Source organism: Rhincodon typus, chromosome 8 (genome assembly GCF_021869965.1).
Source record: "Rhincodon typus isolate 14 chromosome 8, sRhiTyp1.1, whole genome shotgun sequence".
NCBI classification, from domain to species: domain Eukaryota; kingdom Metazoa; phylum Chordata; class Chondrichthyes; order Orectolobiformes; family Rhincodontidae; genus Rhincodon; species Rhincodon typus.
Genome location: NC_063339.1, coordinates 62,840,193 through 62,854,413, shown reverse-complemented (window position 1 = coordinate 62,854,413; position 14,221 = coordinate 62,840,193). Strand labels below are relative to the sequence as shown.

The 14,221-nt window shown below is 39.8% G+C and overlaps 1 protein-coding gene across 1 annotated transcript in view; it reads right to left on the bottom strand.

The window, feature by feature from the left end:
- The window catches only part of ryr3 (ryanodine receptor 3), a 363,324-nt gene that overhangs the window by 126,334 nt on the left and 222,769 nt on the right, over positions 1-14,221 (bottom strand). Inside the window, exons 39-43 of the mRNA XM_048600437.1 lie at positions 11,218-11,491; positions 8,479-8,593; positions 5,737-5,869; positions 4,845-4,948; positions 2,166-2,301 (exon numbers count right to left, since the gene is read on the bottom strand). Of these exons, the coding sequence (XP_048456394.1) occupies positions 2,166-2,301; positions 4,845-4,948; positions 5,737-5,869; positions 8,479-8,593; positions 11,218-11,491 (762 nt within the window). The remainder of the gene's footprint in view (positions 1-2,165; positions 2,302-4,844; positions 4,949-5,736; positions 5,870-8,478; positions 8,594-11,217; positions 11,492-14,221) is intronic.

Below are 14,221 nucleotides of genomic sequence, written 5' to 3'. Positions count from 1 at the left end.
TAGTGAGGATGTGCATGACTGGAAACTGAACACTGGAATCGAAAACGGTAGGACTACTGGCAAATCAGTAATCTATTTTGATTGAAATTATGATCTGCTTTTTCGCCCACCTCCAGTGGGCATTCACTGTATGCTCACTAATGCCCTTGCCAAAATGGCACCCACCATGTCATGCCTCCAGAAGTGTGTTGTGTCTCCAATGTTATCTGGGATCTTAAATGACTCTTGGCCCCACCAATCAATGTTTTTGCACCATAACTCTCATTCTTTTAGCTATAGCTTCCTTCAAGAAAAGGTGTGGCACAATGGGTAGCATTGGGTACCTCTGAACCAAAAGTTCTTGGTTTAAGCCCCAGTACAGAACTCAATGGCCAAACAAGTTCATAATGTAGCCAAAAAAGTTGAGTATTAATCTGCAAATCTCCCCAAATGAGTTTCTAATGCAGCAAAAAAGATTGGGTATCAACCTGCAAATCTTTCCAACAAGTGCCAATGGAGACTGTGAAAAGCAGAAGAGATTCCTGGACAACCATGTGGCTAAAAAGATGTTGGAACCTATAAATATCGTGGCTCCAGGCTACAACATGCATGTAAAAGTGTATGCTGTCACAGCAATACAAACTCCTTACGGACAGAGGGGTTGAGAGCCAGTGGCTGGTGTGCATCAGATTATGCTAACAGTGCAGGGTTCAATCTCCATTCTAGCAGGGGTGGATTCAAGACATACTTCATGCAGATCAGGGTACTGTGATTTAGACCTGCCTTTGGGTAGAGAATTTAAGAAGAAGTAGTCACCTTCAAGATCTGGTCTCCCAAGAGTTCTACTCATTTATTCTGAGAATAGTACCCCTTTTAAATGTTTTTCCATTACAATTGCCAATGTTATAAAACAATTGCTCTCTCCCCCAAGCAGTGCTATTTCAGAATGAAATTGCCTTAAGTTAAGATTACAGTTATGTTAATTATTTGAAGTGACAATTTTATTTTGTTGAAGGGGGAAATAGGCTATTTCAGGATGGATTGCAAAGTAATAGGATGAATGGTGGGACAAGAGAAGAGGACCGTGGTATCTCTAACACTGGGCTTGATTTTAATTCTGTGCAAATGAATGGGTTTTGAGTGAAACTACATCTGCTCCCTTCCCCTAATCATTGTGTTTCAGTGACATATTTCTGTGACACATTTAATTCTCAACTGTAGTTCAGCTGCAAACTAATTCAGCAGGTGAACTTTTTCATCCCCTTTTTGCTATTGGTAATACTTTCTTTCAGCCAAACAGGAGAAATAGACAAAAATGGGAAAAAAAATTGCAAAGAGAAAAACAGTAGTGCAAAGGCATTAGATTTAAACCAAAGGAAAGGACCATGGAAAGAGACAGAGAGATAAGCAAGAAAAACTGAAATGACAATGGAGAGAAAGATTTTTGCTGAGAGAATTTTGCCGGTCGAATTCTCAGTGCCGTTGCTGCTGACAACACTAATTTAAAGTCATTGATTTCCAAATCTAACATCATCAGCAACCAATCTTTTTGTGCATGCCATAAGTGTCTGTACCTTCTCCTTACCTATTCATTATGGAATAACTTGTTGTATGACTTGTAATGTTAGAGGTAGGGCCCCATTCCAAGACATGACATATCACAGCTAATCAGGTTGAGTGTCAACCTCCAAATCCTTCTAACCTACAGTAGTGGCAATTAGTAACATAAAGAGAGATTCCTGGCCAGGCATGTGATGGAAAGAATGCTTGAGCCTCCACCATCACCACGCATAGTCTTACGTTATAACTTGCATGCTATCACAGCAGCCTGGACTCTGAGTGAACCACAACACATCACCACCATTAATTGACAGTAAATTGTTTTCTGGAGCAGCATGGCCCAGGGGAGACCGGTGACAAGGAGCCACTGTTATTGAAAACAATTCTGTTCAACGTCAGACAAAGATGAATGAGACAATATGTCAGAATAAAAAGAAAAGGAGAAATGGAATGGAAGGAGGTAAAAAAAAATAAGAGAAAACTAGCAAAATATTGCTCCAATATCAAATCCATGCCTTTTCAAGACTTATAATTTCCATGACTCTTTATTTTACCATGATTAATCCAGACTTTTTTTCTAAAGCTTACCAAACAACTATGTTAAGAAGTCAAGGTATCAAACCTACCATTGACAAACACTGCAAATCGTAAGAAAAGCAGATAACGTTCCCCTTCAATAGGATTCCAACCAACATCAGGATAACCCTTAGCCACCAGCATGGGACAACTTTGTAAGCCACAGCCAGCCAGGTAAGTCACAACCTGTCAAATGTAAATATTATTTTTGTCATTCATGCCTCTTTACATAACAATTACATAACAATTTTAGTTAAATGATTTAGTCATGAGATTTTAAAATCCTAATGTTTCATCTTATATCATCACAATGCAGACCTTCATAAGTCAATATTCAGTATAAAACAGTAAAATTACTGGTGTTTCATATTACCGTTTTAACAAAGACCTTATGAGTATAAATTGTCACAACCTGTAAATCTACATACTAGTGCAATTTGTTTTCTACATTTGAACTTGAACTGACATAAGTAATGGACTGGCTGAAGTTAATAAATAGGGAATAGGTCCAATGGTCTGAGTGAAATATAATTCGTGAACAAATTAAAATATTTCATACTATATTAAAGATAAGTAGTTGCACATTCATGCTAGTAATTAACATTAACACTGTAAAAATGCAGAGAAAATGATAGAAAACAAACAATAGTTCTGTCCATTTAAGGTCTGTCCACAAACATCTCAGTAGTTCCTCTACTGTTAAATTCTGCAAATAAACATTTGCTTTAAAAATCCATTCTTAATGTGAGTGGTACTTTCATAATTTGGAAACCAGCATATCGCTATTATAGAATTGCTCCTCAAAAGCAGGTAATGCAGGGGGATCTTTTTATTTATTTGTTCTTAAGCAGTACTGCACCTGCACTTTCTCTAAAGACTTTTTTCATGTCTGCTACTTTATGAGGAGGCTGTAGCAATATAAATTTCAAATCCCTGACTTCAGAGAACTTTATATATAGATTATTCAACAATAGGACCTGGTACATTTCAGGGCTAACAGCTGGCACAAACATTTCACGTTATTGATTTTAGAAACGCTGTTTAGATGAAAATACATTTTAAATTCAGGCTAGTGTTGTCAAGATTGGTTGTAATATTTTACTTTGTGAGCAAAGAAAAAAGTTTTTCCTGAATTTGGGATAACTGCAGAATGTTATTAGTGTGTGATGGAAGCAGCAGCACTTTCATGTAAGTTAACTTCAACACTCTCTCCCATTATATCCCATCAACAATCTGTCAATGATTATGTGTAGGCAAAAAGGAAACAAAGACACACATTTTAAAAACTTCTGTCACTACCTCTGGATGCCCTAAAGTGTTTACAGCCAATTAGTAGTTTTGAAGTGTCGTCACTTTCTCAGACAAAAACACATGGTTGTCACAGTGACTGACAATTGAAATCATTCATTTAATCTTTCTTGGGTGATTTACCATCTCAGTACAGAAAGTTCATCCTGTCACCTTCACCCCCAAACCCAATGCCTCTCCCCACCAACCCACATCCAGCCAAGTGAAAACACTTAGCTGCCTCATGCATCCAGAACCAAAGGGAAACTTTAAGGTCAAAATTATTCTTCCTCTACCAGCACCCTGGTACACTTGCCATTATCGGTCAGTACATTGAGCACATGAGTTGGGATGTCATGTTGCAGCTGTACAGGATTGCTTAGGCTACTTTTGGAATACTACATTCAGTTCTGGTGTCCCTGCTTTAGGAAAGATGTTGTTAAACTTAAAAGGGTTCAGAAATGATTTACAAGGTTGTCACTGGGTTTAGAGGGTTTGAGCTATAGGGAAAGGCTGAATAGGATCGGACTATTTTCCCTGGAGTGTCGGAGGCTGAGGGGTGATGTTATAGAGGTTTATAAGATCATGAGGGGCATGGATAGGCTGAATAGCCAAGATCTTTTTCCCAGTGTAGGACAGTCCAAAACTAGAGGGCATAGATTTAATGTGAGAGGGGTAAGATATAACAGGGAGCTAAGGGGCAACTGTTTCATGCAGAGGGTGGTGAACGTATGGAATGAACTGCCAGAGGAACTGGTGGAAGCTGGTACAATTATAACATTTAAAAGGCATCTGGTGTTTGATTAGGAAGGGTTTAGAGGGATAAGGGCCAAATATTAGCAAATGGAATTAGATTCATTTAAGATATGAATGAGTTGGACCAAAGGGTCTGTTCACATGCTCTACAACTGTATGACTCATTTTTCTTCATATCCACACTTCACTTGTCTTTTGTTCATCTACTGATTGACATAATTCTCTCCACTTTACTGTGCTCTCCAACAGATTGCAGTGGAGTTTAAGGAAGAGATGGCATCCTAGTCATTGAACAACAAAATGGATCGTACCGTTGGTAACAGAATGTAGATGGAACGGATAAGCGAACACTGCTAGGATTTGGGGGAACAAATTGACTGAGCAGAAAAAAAATGTCCAAATTCAAAGCAACTAAATTGGTTTAGTGGTTTCTTAAACAATTCTTTGTGATTTGAGGAGGCTTGCTACACAAAGATGGATGGACCCAACTGGCAACAATGGACCTTCTTTTTCTGATTGTCAATAGTGCAGCATTTGCAATCACTCTTTGCTTAAATTTGAATGAAGTTCAATAGTTAAATTGTCAATATTATGGTATTGGTACAGTATACTTTCAGCTGGATGCATTCACATTGCTCTAGACAAAACTAGAAAAAGAAAACATAACCGCGTATTAGATGCATTACCTTATCCAAATCAGGTTCTTGCAAGTCCAGAGCAAGCTCATTGTTATCCATGACGGAGGCAGCTGCCACATCCAAAGGAGTAGAACCTCGCATGCTGGGTGATGCTACATGCAGAAAGCAAATAGGTTTAATCTGATATAAACTCTACCACTTAGGTCAAATAAATCAGCCTTCAGCAGCCAATATACGTGGTGTGAATATGTGAGACAGTAGAGTTGACACAGAGAAACGTATTTGCGCTTTGACAATTCACACAATAGAGGGCAGTCTTTCCCAAATTTACCAATGGAGTACAACTGTCTAGCTGGTGGAACGTGGCTAGAGAATTCCAGGGTCAAATTCACTAAGCAGCCAGGCTATCCATCATTCAGCTTGTGTGCTGCTCAATTATTTTTCACTTTCTACTAATAATGTTGTCATGACATAACTAAGTATTTTCATTTAAGTAAGTGCTCATATTATATATTAATGAAGGAGGGAGAGAATGCATATTACATACTCCTGCTCCAATTTCTTCTATTCTGAAAAATACAGTCTGCACTAAAAGCTGCATTACAGGCAAAACATCAGTGAAAGAAATAGGGGAGAAAACATCAAGAAAATGTTGCAGCTTTTTGAACCAGGTGCCCAAGCTGGAAGTTCAATACAGAACTTTTGCAAAACCCTGTTACTAAAAAGACAATTTTTTTGTTCTAATCGGAATCTAAAAAGCATTCTCTGCCAGCTTTCCAACTATTTGAACAGGTGAAAAAGAAAGACCTCAGCCCTTGGCAAACATAGACTGCAGAAACCAGAGATCTTGTCTCCTCCTGACCTCTGAGCACAAGATCAGTGTTGTGACACCTATCTATTCACATGAAACGACCTCATCGGTTAAAATTAAACTAGGTACCCAGTCCAAAGCTGCTATTTTCCAGCAAGTAACTGAGATGGTCAAACATGGCCTTCTGGTTCAGGCGGCTAATACGACAGAAGTAGCAGAGGAATCGACAGCAGCTAGCCACCATTTCAGGGAAAGCAATCTCCTAAAACAAAGACAAAAGACAGATTTTAAATAAAAACATTGCTTAGCACAAAGCAAAAAAGTAAACACCAAGCTTAAACACAACCAAGTGAAATTCTTTACTTGCAGCTGAGTGTAAAATTTATTTTTTTTAAATCTATGCATATTGTCAAACATGAATTGGAAGGAATAAATGCCAAATAACCCAGGATACGTTATCCTCAGTAATACGTTTTTGATTAAGGCAAATCTCTTTTCAACATTCACCTTGTGAGACACGATGGCAGTTAAGCCAAGAGTTGCGCTAAAGTGCGGGAAAAATCTCTCAACGGGCTAGACTTTGACTTTGTACAATAGCAAAAAAGGAGAGACAGTAAATCAACAATCTATTTCACATTGATCCTGATTTGTGTAGCTTTTGTTTCACTATCTCCTCTGTTTCACATTATTGTTTTACACTGCATGTGATGATCTACCCAAACCAACTTATCTTCCCTCCAACAGGTGACTAGCTCAACTGAAATGCTTGTCTAAGATTTTGGGATTTGAACTTAGCTCCACAGATGTCTCATTTCCTTAAAACATTTAAGAGGGAGAATTGCTATACGGCAAAGATGGTGCAAGTATTCACATGACTAGAGGAGTTGTATTGTCGGTGGATATCTTTTAGGGCTGGATTTTCAAGAGCATGGCATTTCCTGACTCAGCTGACCTACCTCAGGTTAGAGGGACCCACTGGATCCAATCCAAATACGGGCGGCACTGTAACACAGTGACTAGCGCTGCTGCCTCTTAATGTCAGGGACATGAGTTCAAATTCCAGCTTTGGGTGACTGTCTGTGTGGAGTTTGCTTATTCTCCGACTGTCTAAGTGGGTTTCCTCCAGGTGTTCCAGTTTCCTTCCACAGTCCAAAGATGTGTAGGTTAGGTGGACTGATCATGCTAAATTGCCCATATATCCAAGGATGTGTGCAGGTTAGGTGGATTAGTCATGGTAAACGTGGGGTTACAGGGAGAGACTGGGGTAGCGGAGGTGGGTATGGATCTGGGTGGGATGCTCTTTGGAGGATCGGTACGGACTCGATGGACTGAATGACCAGTTTCTGCACTGTAGGAATTTTGTAATATAATCCTTATTCAAGGAAGTGGGAACAGGATTGAGCAGGCCCAGTGACCTTGTGAGCAGACCCAATGCAGCCATAGGGACAATCAAGAAATGTGTTGAGCTGGGTGGTAGGCCTACCTAGGTTCTTTGGGACTTTGTCCCCATTTTTAGAGATTTTTGACCCTCTAAGCACACCTGTCACACCTTTTCACATGTGACCCACTGACTCACATCACTTCAAGGTTGAAATCTGCTCTTTCACACGTTTAGCAACTTGAAACAAACTTGAACAGTTAATGTCAGGAGAAAACTTTTTTGAGCTTTATTTAGAATAATAGAGTCATAGATTCCGAGCTTTTAGAAAAGTGGCAGAAACTCTCTGAGAATGTAAATGATCAGGTCAGCTTTAGCCATGTGTTTAAATGGGCTTTATTATCTTCTGCCATCCAGTGAAACAATAACATTAAGCAAAAACATGTTTCCGGTATCTCCCTTAACAAGTAGAATAAAAATATTAATCGGCATGTTGGTCCATAACATTACCACAGTATGAGTGGAATAGGATCTAACTCCTGGGATGAGAGGATTTTCCTATAAGGAAAGGTTGAGCGGGTCAGGTCTCTATTCAGAGTTAAAGAATGGGACATGATTTTATTGAAATGTAAGATTTTGAGGGGTTCCACAGCAATAGGTGCTGAAAGATTATTGAGCCCTGTCCCGATGGGAAAAGTGCCTTCCTGACCACTTTATCTATGCCCTCACTGTCTTGTACATGTCTAGCAAGTACTTCTCACTTGCACTGATCCAAGAAAAACAACCAAAGCCTATCTAATCTTTCCTCACAGACAGCATCTTGATAAATCTCCTCTGCAGTGCAATCATATCCTTCCTATAATATGAGTGACCAGAACTGCACACAGTACTCCAGTTGTGGCCTGCTACACCAGCATAATCTCTTTGTTTGTGTTCTATTCCTTATCTAATAGATGCAAGGATTCCCTAGGCCTTCTTAACAACCTATCTATTGTCCCTGCTACCTTGAAGAATCAATGGACACGTACACCGAGATCATTCTGATCTCCAGTATATTATGGTCCTACCATTCACGCTGCAATCCCCTGCCTTGTTAGCTCTTCCCAATCACATTACTTCACATTTTCCAGGTTAGATTTAATTTGCTCCTGCTATATCCACTGGATCAGTCCATTGACACCCTCCTGCACTTCACAGCTATCCTTCTCACTATTTACCACCCTACTAACTTTCTGTTATCTATGAACTGCTTGATCATAAACTTGGACTTAAATGTAGAGGTTAAGTCCGCTAAAAAGGCAAGATTTTAACCCACTTAGAACCCATTCAACTACAGAGTTAAAATCAGACTCTTAATTCCAATGATATCAGCAGCTACTTTTCCCACAGGCTTATTCATCAAATGAATATGGATAAATACTGTAGGTTCAAGTCAAATTGCTTTTAGAGCATTACAGTTCTGTAAAGACTTTTATGTGATCAATGCAAATTACCTGTGATTTATTTCCTCCAAGCACATTCACCATGACGTCCATGACTGTTTCATGCATGCCTAGCACTCTCATTAAATTTGGGTGTTGATAGAATACTTTGTTGTTCATGATATCCCTGAAGAATATGCAATAACAAGACTGAAATTAGTACATGTGACCTTTGATTTACCTGAAATTAGGAGCTAAATGTACTAAATCTGTTTTTATTTTTAAGGTCAACAATTCTCACTTTCTCCCTTAGGATGATGGCTGCCAGCTTCTAGCAGCACTGAGAATTCTTAATAGAGACACTATTGACACCTGAGCCATTGCAGTGAATGTTTGCATGCTGTTTGATCAAACACCAGTGCGGCTAAGTCAGGTTCTATCCTTGCTTATCCTCAAACTTTCAGCATCTTGTGGGCAACATCGTGGCTCATTGGTTAGCACTGCTGTCTCACAGCACCAGACCTAGGTTCGATTCCACCCTCGGACAACTGTCTGTGGGGAGTTTGCACATTCTCCCAGTGTCTGTGTGGATTTCCTCCAGGTGTTCTGGCTTCCTCCCACAGTCTAAAGATGTGCAAGTTAGGTGGAATAGCTATGGCAAAGGAGGGTTACAGGGATAAGGTAGAGGGTGGGTCTGGGTGGGATGCTCTTTGGAGGGTCAGTGTGAACTCAATGAACCAAATAGCCTGCTTCCATGCTGTAGGACTTCTATAATTCTACATGTGAAAGATAGTCATTGGTTGTCTGGTCAGTTTTTCCGTCCAAAATTGAAAGTTAGACCAATTGTACCACTATCCCAATTAGCATTGATTAACCTGAACAAAACTAGGCGTCAAACATAGCAAAATCTCCTTGCTTACCCACTGGGAAAAGCTCCATCTTCTGTGATATGCCAAATGCCTGATTGCTATAACTGGCTCATATCTTACATCTCTGTCTTTTTAACCCCATATTTCCTCAGAGGAAAATCAGAATTCATTACAGTAAAACATTATCTTACAGACGGTTCCTCTTTATTATTCACTCATGGGACGCGGGTGTTGCTGGCTGGCCAGTATTTATTGCCCATCCCTAGTTGCCCTTGAGAAGGTGGTGGTGAGCTGCCTTCTTGAACTACTGCAATCCATATGCTATAGGTTCACCCACAATGCCCTTCGGGATTGAATTCCAACATTTTGACCCTAGCAACAGTGAAGTAACGTTGATATATTTCCAAGTCAGGACAGTGAGTGGCTTGGAGGGAACCTGCAGGTGATGGTCCTTCTAAATAGAAGTGATCATCATTTTGGAAGGTATTGTCTAAGGATCTTTGATGGATTTCTGCATTACATCATGTAGATGGCACACACTGCTTCTATTGAGTGTCAGTGGTAGAGGGAGTGGATGTTTGTGGATGTGATACAAATCAAACAGGCTGCTTTGTCCCAGACGGTATCAAGCTTCTCGGCTGTTGTTGAAGCTGCACTCATCCAGGCAATTCGGGAGTATTCCATCACACTCCTGACTTGTGCCTTGGAGATGGTGGACAGACTTTGGGGAGTCAGGAGGCAGGTTACTTGCCACAGTATTCACAGCCTGCTCTTGTAGCCGCTATGTTTATGTGGTGAGCCCAGTTGATCTTCTGGTCAATGGTAAATCCAAGGATGTTGATAGCAGGGGTTTCAGTGATGGTAACACCATTGAATGTCAAGGATCAGTAGTTAGATTGTCTCTTATTGGAGATAGACATTGCCTGGCATTTGTGTGGTGCAAATTTTACTTGCCACTTGTCAGCCCAAGCCAGGATATTGTCCAGATTTTGCTGCTTTTGAACATGGACTGCTTCAGTATCTGAGCAGTCATGAATAATGTTGAACATTGTGCAATCATTTGAAAACATCTCACTTCTGACCCTATGTTGGAGGGAAGTCATTGATGAAGCAGCTGAAGATGGTTGGGCCTGAGACATGACCCAGGGGAACACCTGCAGAGGCATCCTGGAGCTGAGAAGATTGACCTCCAACAACCACAACCATCTTCCTATGTGCCAGATATGACTCCAACCATGGAGAGTTTGCCCCAATACCCATTATTTCCAGTTGTGTTTGGACACCATGATGGCACACTCGGTCGAGCGTGGCCTTGATGTCAAGGATTGTCATTCTCACCTCACCTCTGGAATTCAGCTCTTTTGTCCATGTTTGAACCAAGGCTGTAATGAGGTCAGAAGATGAGTGGCCCTGGTGGAACCTAAACTGGGCGTCACTGAGCAGATTATTGTTGCGCAGGTGCTGCTTGAAGCACTGTTGATGACACGTTCCCATCACTTTACTAATGATCAAGAATAGGCTGATGGAGCGGTATTTCACCGGATTGGATTTGTACTGCTTTATGTGTACAGGATATACCTGGGCAATTTTTCACATTGTCGGGTAAATGCCAGTGTTGTAACTGTACTGGAAGAGCTTGACTAGGGGCAAGCTCTAGAGCGCATGCCTTCAGCACTATTGCCAGAATGTTGGCAGGGCCGTTCACAGTAACCAGTGTCTGAAACCATTTCCTGACATCATGTGGAGTGAATCGAATTGGCTGAAGACTGGTATTAGTGATGCTGGAGGCGACTGGAGGAGGCCGAGATGGATTATCGACTTGGCACTTCTAGATGAAGATTGCTGCGAATGCTTCAGTGTTATGTTAGATTACTGTATTGTTACAATAACATGCATTTTTAGTCTATACAAACCAATTGAAGCAACTAAAACATGTCCATACCCTAATCCACGAATCATAAGCATTTCTTCCTCCTTCCCCATTCTCACGCTGAGGAGGGATCGAATGCGCCCAAGAGAAACCAGCAGACTGACTGTTTCCTGGACAGAGGCTGCACTGATGGTATACGCTTTCCGCATAGCTTGCAGCAGCTCACCAATTGCATCATATTGTCGCCGCAAAAGGCTAAACATGGTTTTAATCAGCTCTGGATCTTGAAGGTATGATTCTTGAGACCAATGCACCATAGTCTGAGAGATAAGTTGCGTCAAATTGGCTAAAAGGGAGAAAAAATTCAGAATAATATCAGACAACAGAAAGGAAATCTGCAGGATTATGAACAAGCGAACAATCAAAATGTTCTCTCAAATGGTTGTAGGATACCACATTTTATTTTAAAAGCTTTTCAAGGAGTTCTGGTACTAATGAACGCATATATTATACTTCCTTAGAACTTGATACGACTGAATCCACTAAGACTCAGGACTTTACCAATGGAAGCAGTCACTCAAGCCAGTACAATGGGGACTAACACCCCATCTACTGATGGAGGTCTAACATTTGCACTTGGATAGCTCCTTCTGTCAAGCAATATTCCTGAAAGCCCTGTGCATGAAAAAGGGGACAAACTAGCCTCAAGTATGAAATTAAAAGAAGAGGTTTAGAAGAGTAAACAAAGGTGTGGTTAAAGAAAAGGTTATGTTTTCACCAGGCTTTTAAAGTTGACAAGAGAATTTAGCTAAATGAAGGGAATTAGGAAGACAACTCCAAACTATCAGAATCTTGATGGTTGAAAGCTTAAGGGATAGTGAGGCTTCTGACGTATAAAAGGTAAACTTCCAGCTCAGTATGCTTTTTTTTACTACAAATATCTTGTTAAGATATTTCAAATAGTTTCTGGAAGTCTGCATAGACAATTGGATGATATTAATATGAACTGCAGTGTCATACAGGTATGAAATGGAAACAAAAAGCATATCATATTTAGTCTCTGCCCTATTTGTGGTCTCAATGATAAATCTTTGCGGTTTTTTTTTTAAGTATCCTTGATAACTAATTCTAGTATTTTCCCAGTCACTAATGTTTAACTGAGAAGTCTGTTGTTATCTGGTTCTACTCTCTTTCCTACTTTGTCCCAATTCTTGGCACACTCCACCTTTGAGAGTTTATGGAAAAAGACACTGAGTTCTCTTTGTGGCTAAATCAAATGAGTCTTAGTAAATATACTGCTATCCAATACATCAACTGATACAGGTCCCTAAACATTACTGCATGACCAATCCAAAGGCATCAGGATTGGTAACTTCTCAACAGCCTTTCTGGAATAACGTTGATCACTTAGTTGCTTAACCCAATGTCCTTATTTTCTTAAAGGATGCCTCCAGGATTAAAAACAAGCAAACTATCAAGAGGTTCTTTCAGATGACTGTAGGATACCACATTATATTTTAAAAACTTTTTGAGGAGTTCTGGTACTAATGATCCCATACATTATATTTCCTTGGCACTTGATACAACTGAATCAGCTAAAACTCAAGAACTTTACCAGTGAAAGCATTCACTCAAGCCATTACAATCTGCAGATGGAGGTCTAACATTTTAGAATATTATGGCTTGTCATGTGAACTGCAAATAGATTCCGCAGGCGAACTGGCAGATAAAGAATAGTGACCAGTTAGACATTGTTGGGTCAAGTTCATGCTTAACTCACTTTCTTACTTTGAGTTTGGACTGCTGTCCAAGGTGTATTGTGCTGTGAAGTGAATGGATGTTGTTCACATGCAAATTTTCTAACGTCTCCCAGACCTAGAACGAATCAGGCAGTGCCTGATTAAAGGATTAATTGTGATTGTGGAAGACACAGAGACAAGGACTGGAGATAATGTTCAGCTGAAATGTGACATGATGATCTGATTTCTTTTTAATATCCTTGTACAAGCATCAACCAACAATGAAAGAAGATTGGAAATCGAGAATTGAAAACACTGTCACCCAAAAGAATTGATTGGATGATCACCGAATTTTAAAAATTTAAACAGCAGAATAAGACCAAACCAACGAACCAACTGACAGATCAATTTGAAATCTTTGCAAAAACTTCCAGGAACATTTTTGGTAAGTGATGATTTTTTTTAAAAAAATGAAAATGTCAGAATAATTAATTGCTTTACATGAAAAACTACTCAAATGTCTTAAGATGAAACTATGAATCAAGAGTTTGGTTAGGGTTTGGCGAGAGTTGACTTTTTAAAGGGAGCAGTTCCTTGATAGTAATTTGTCATGTTACAATAGAGAAATGTCAGCTTCTTTGCTTAATAAACCCTTCAAATTCTGTTGCTCCTGCAAAATTAGCTATCTACCCAGTCTTGAAAATAAAAACACTACAGATTCAGCTGTATAATTCATTAACACAACACCCTGCAGAATCAGCAGTACATACCCAGTCTCAAAGGGTATATTACACACCAACTTCAGTATCACTTGCTATTGATATTGATATTGATGTTAGGGTGGAAATGGAAATTGATGTGAACCACCACAGAATTAGCCATACTGTAGCTGCTGAAGTGAAATCAGCAGGAATTGTAGAGATTGGATCCCAGCATGACTATAGTGTTCTACCATTTACATTCAAAAGTGCACCGCAGAGTGGATTCTGACAATTACATTTAAAAGAAGTAATTTAAGAAGTAGCAGTTTCTCTGAGAGATAATGAATAAAATGTATTTTCTTTGCTGACCGAGGTGAGAAATCACATTTTGCATGCATTGTTACATCATTACATACACAATGTTTCCAAAACTTCTGTGTAATTTGAATGAGTCAGCCATTTCAAATTTTTTTTCTCAAAATCTAAAGAAAACTGAGTACTTCACGCTCAGAGATAGTAGGAACTGCAGATGCTGGAGAATCCGAGACAACAAGGTGCAGGGCTGGATGAACACAGCAGGCCAAGCAGCATCATAGGAGCAGAAAGGCTGACGTTTCGGGCCTAGACCCTTCAGGG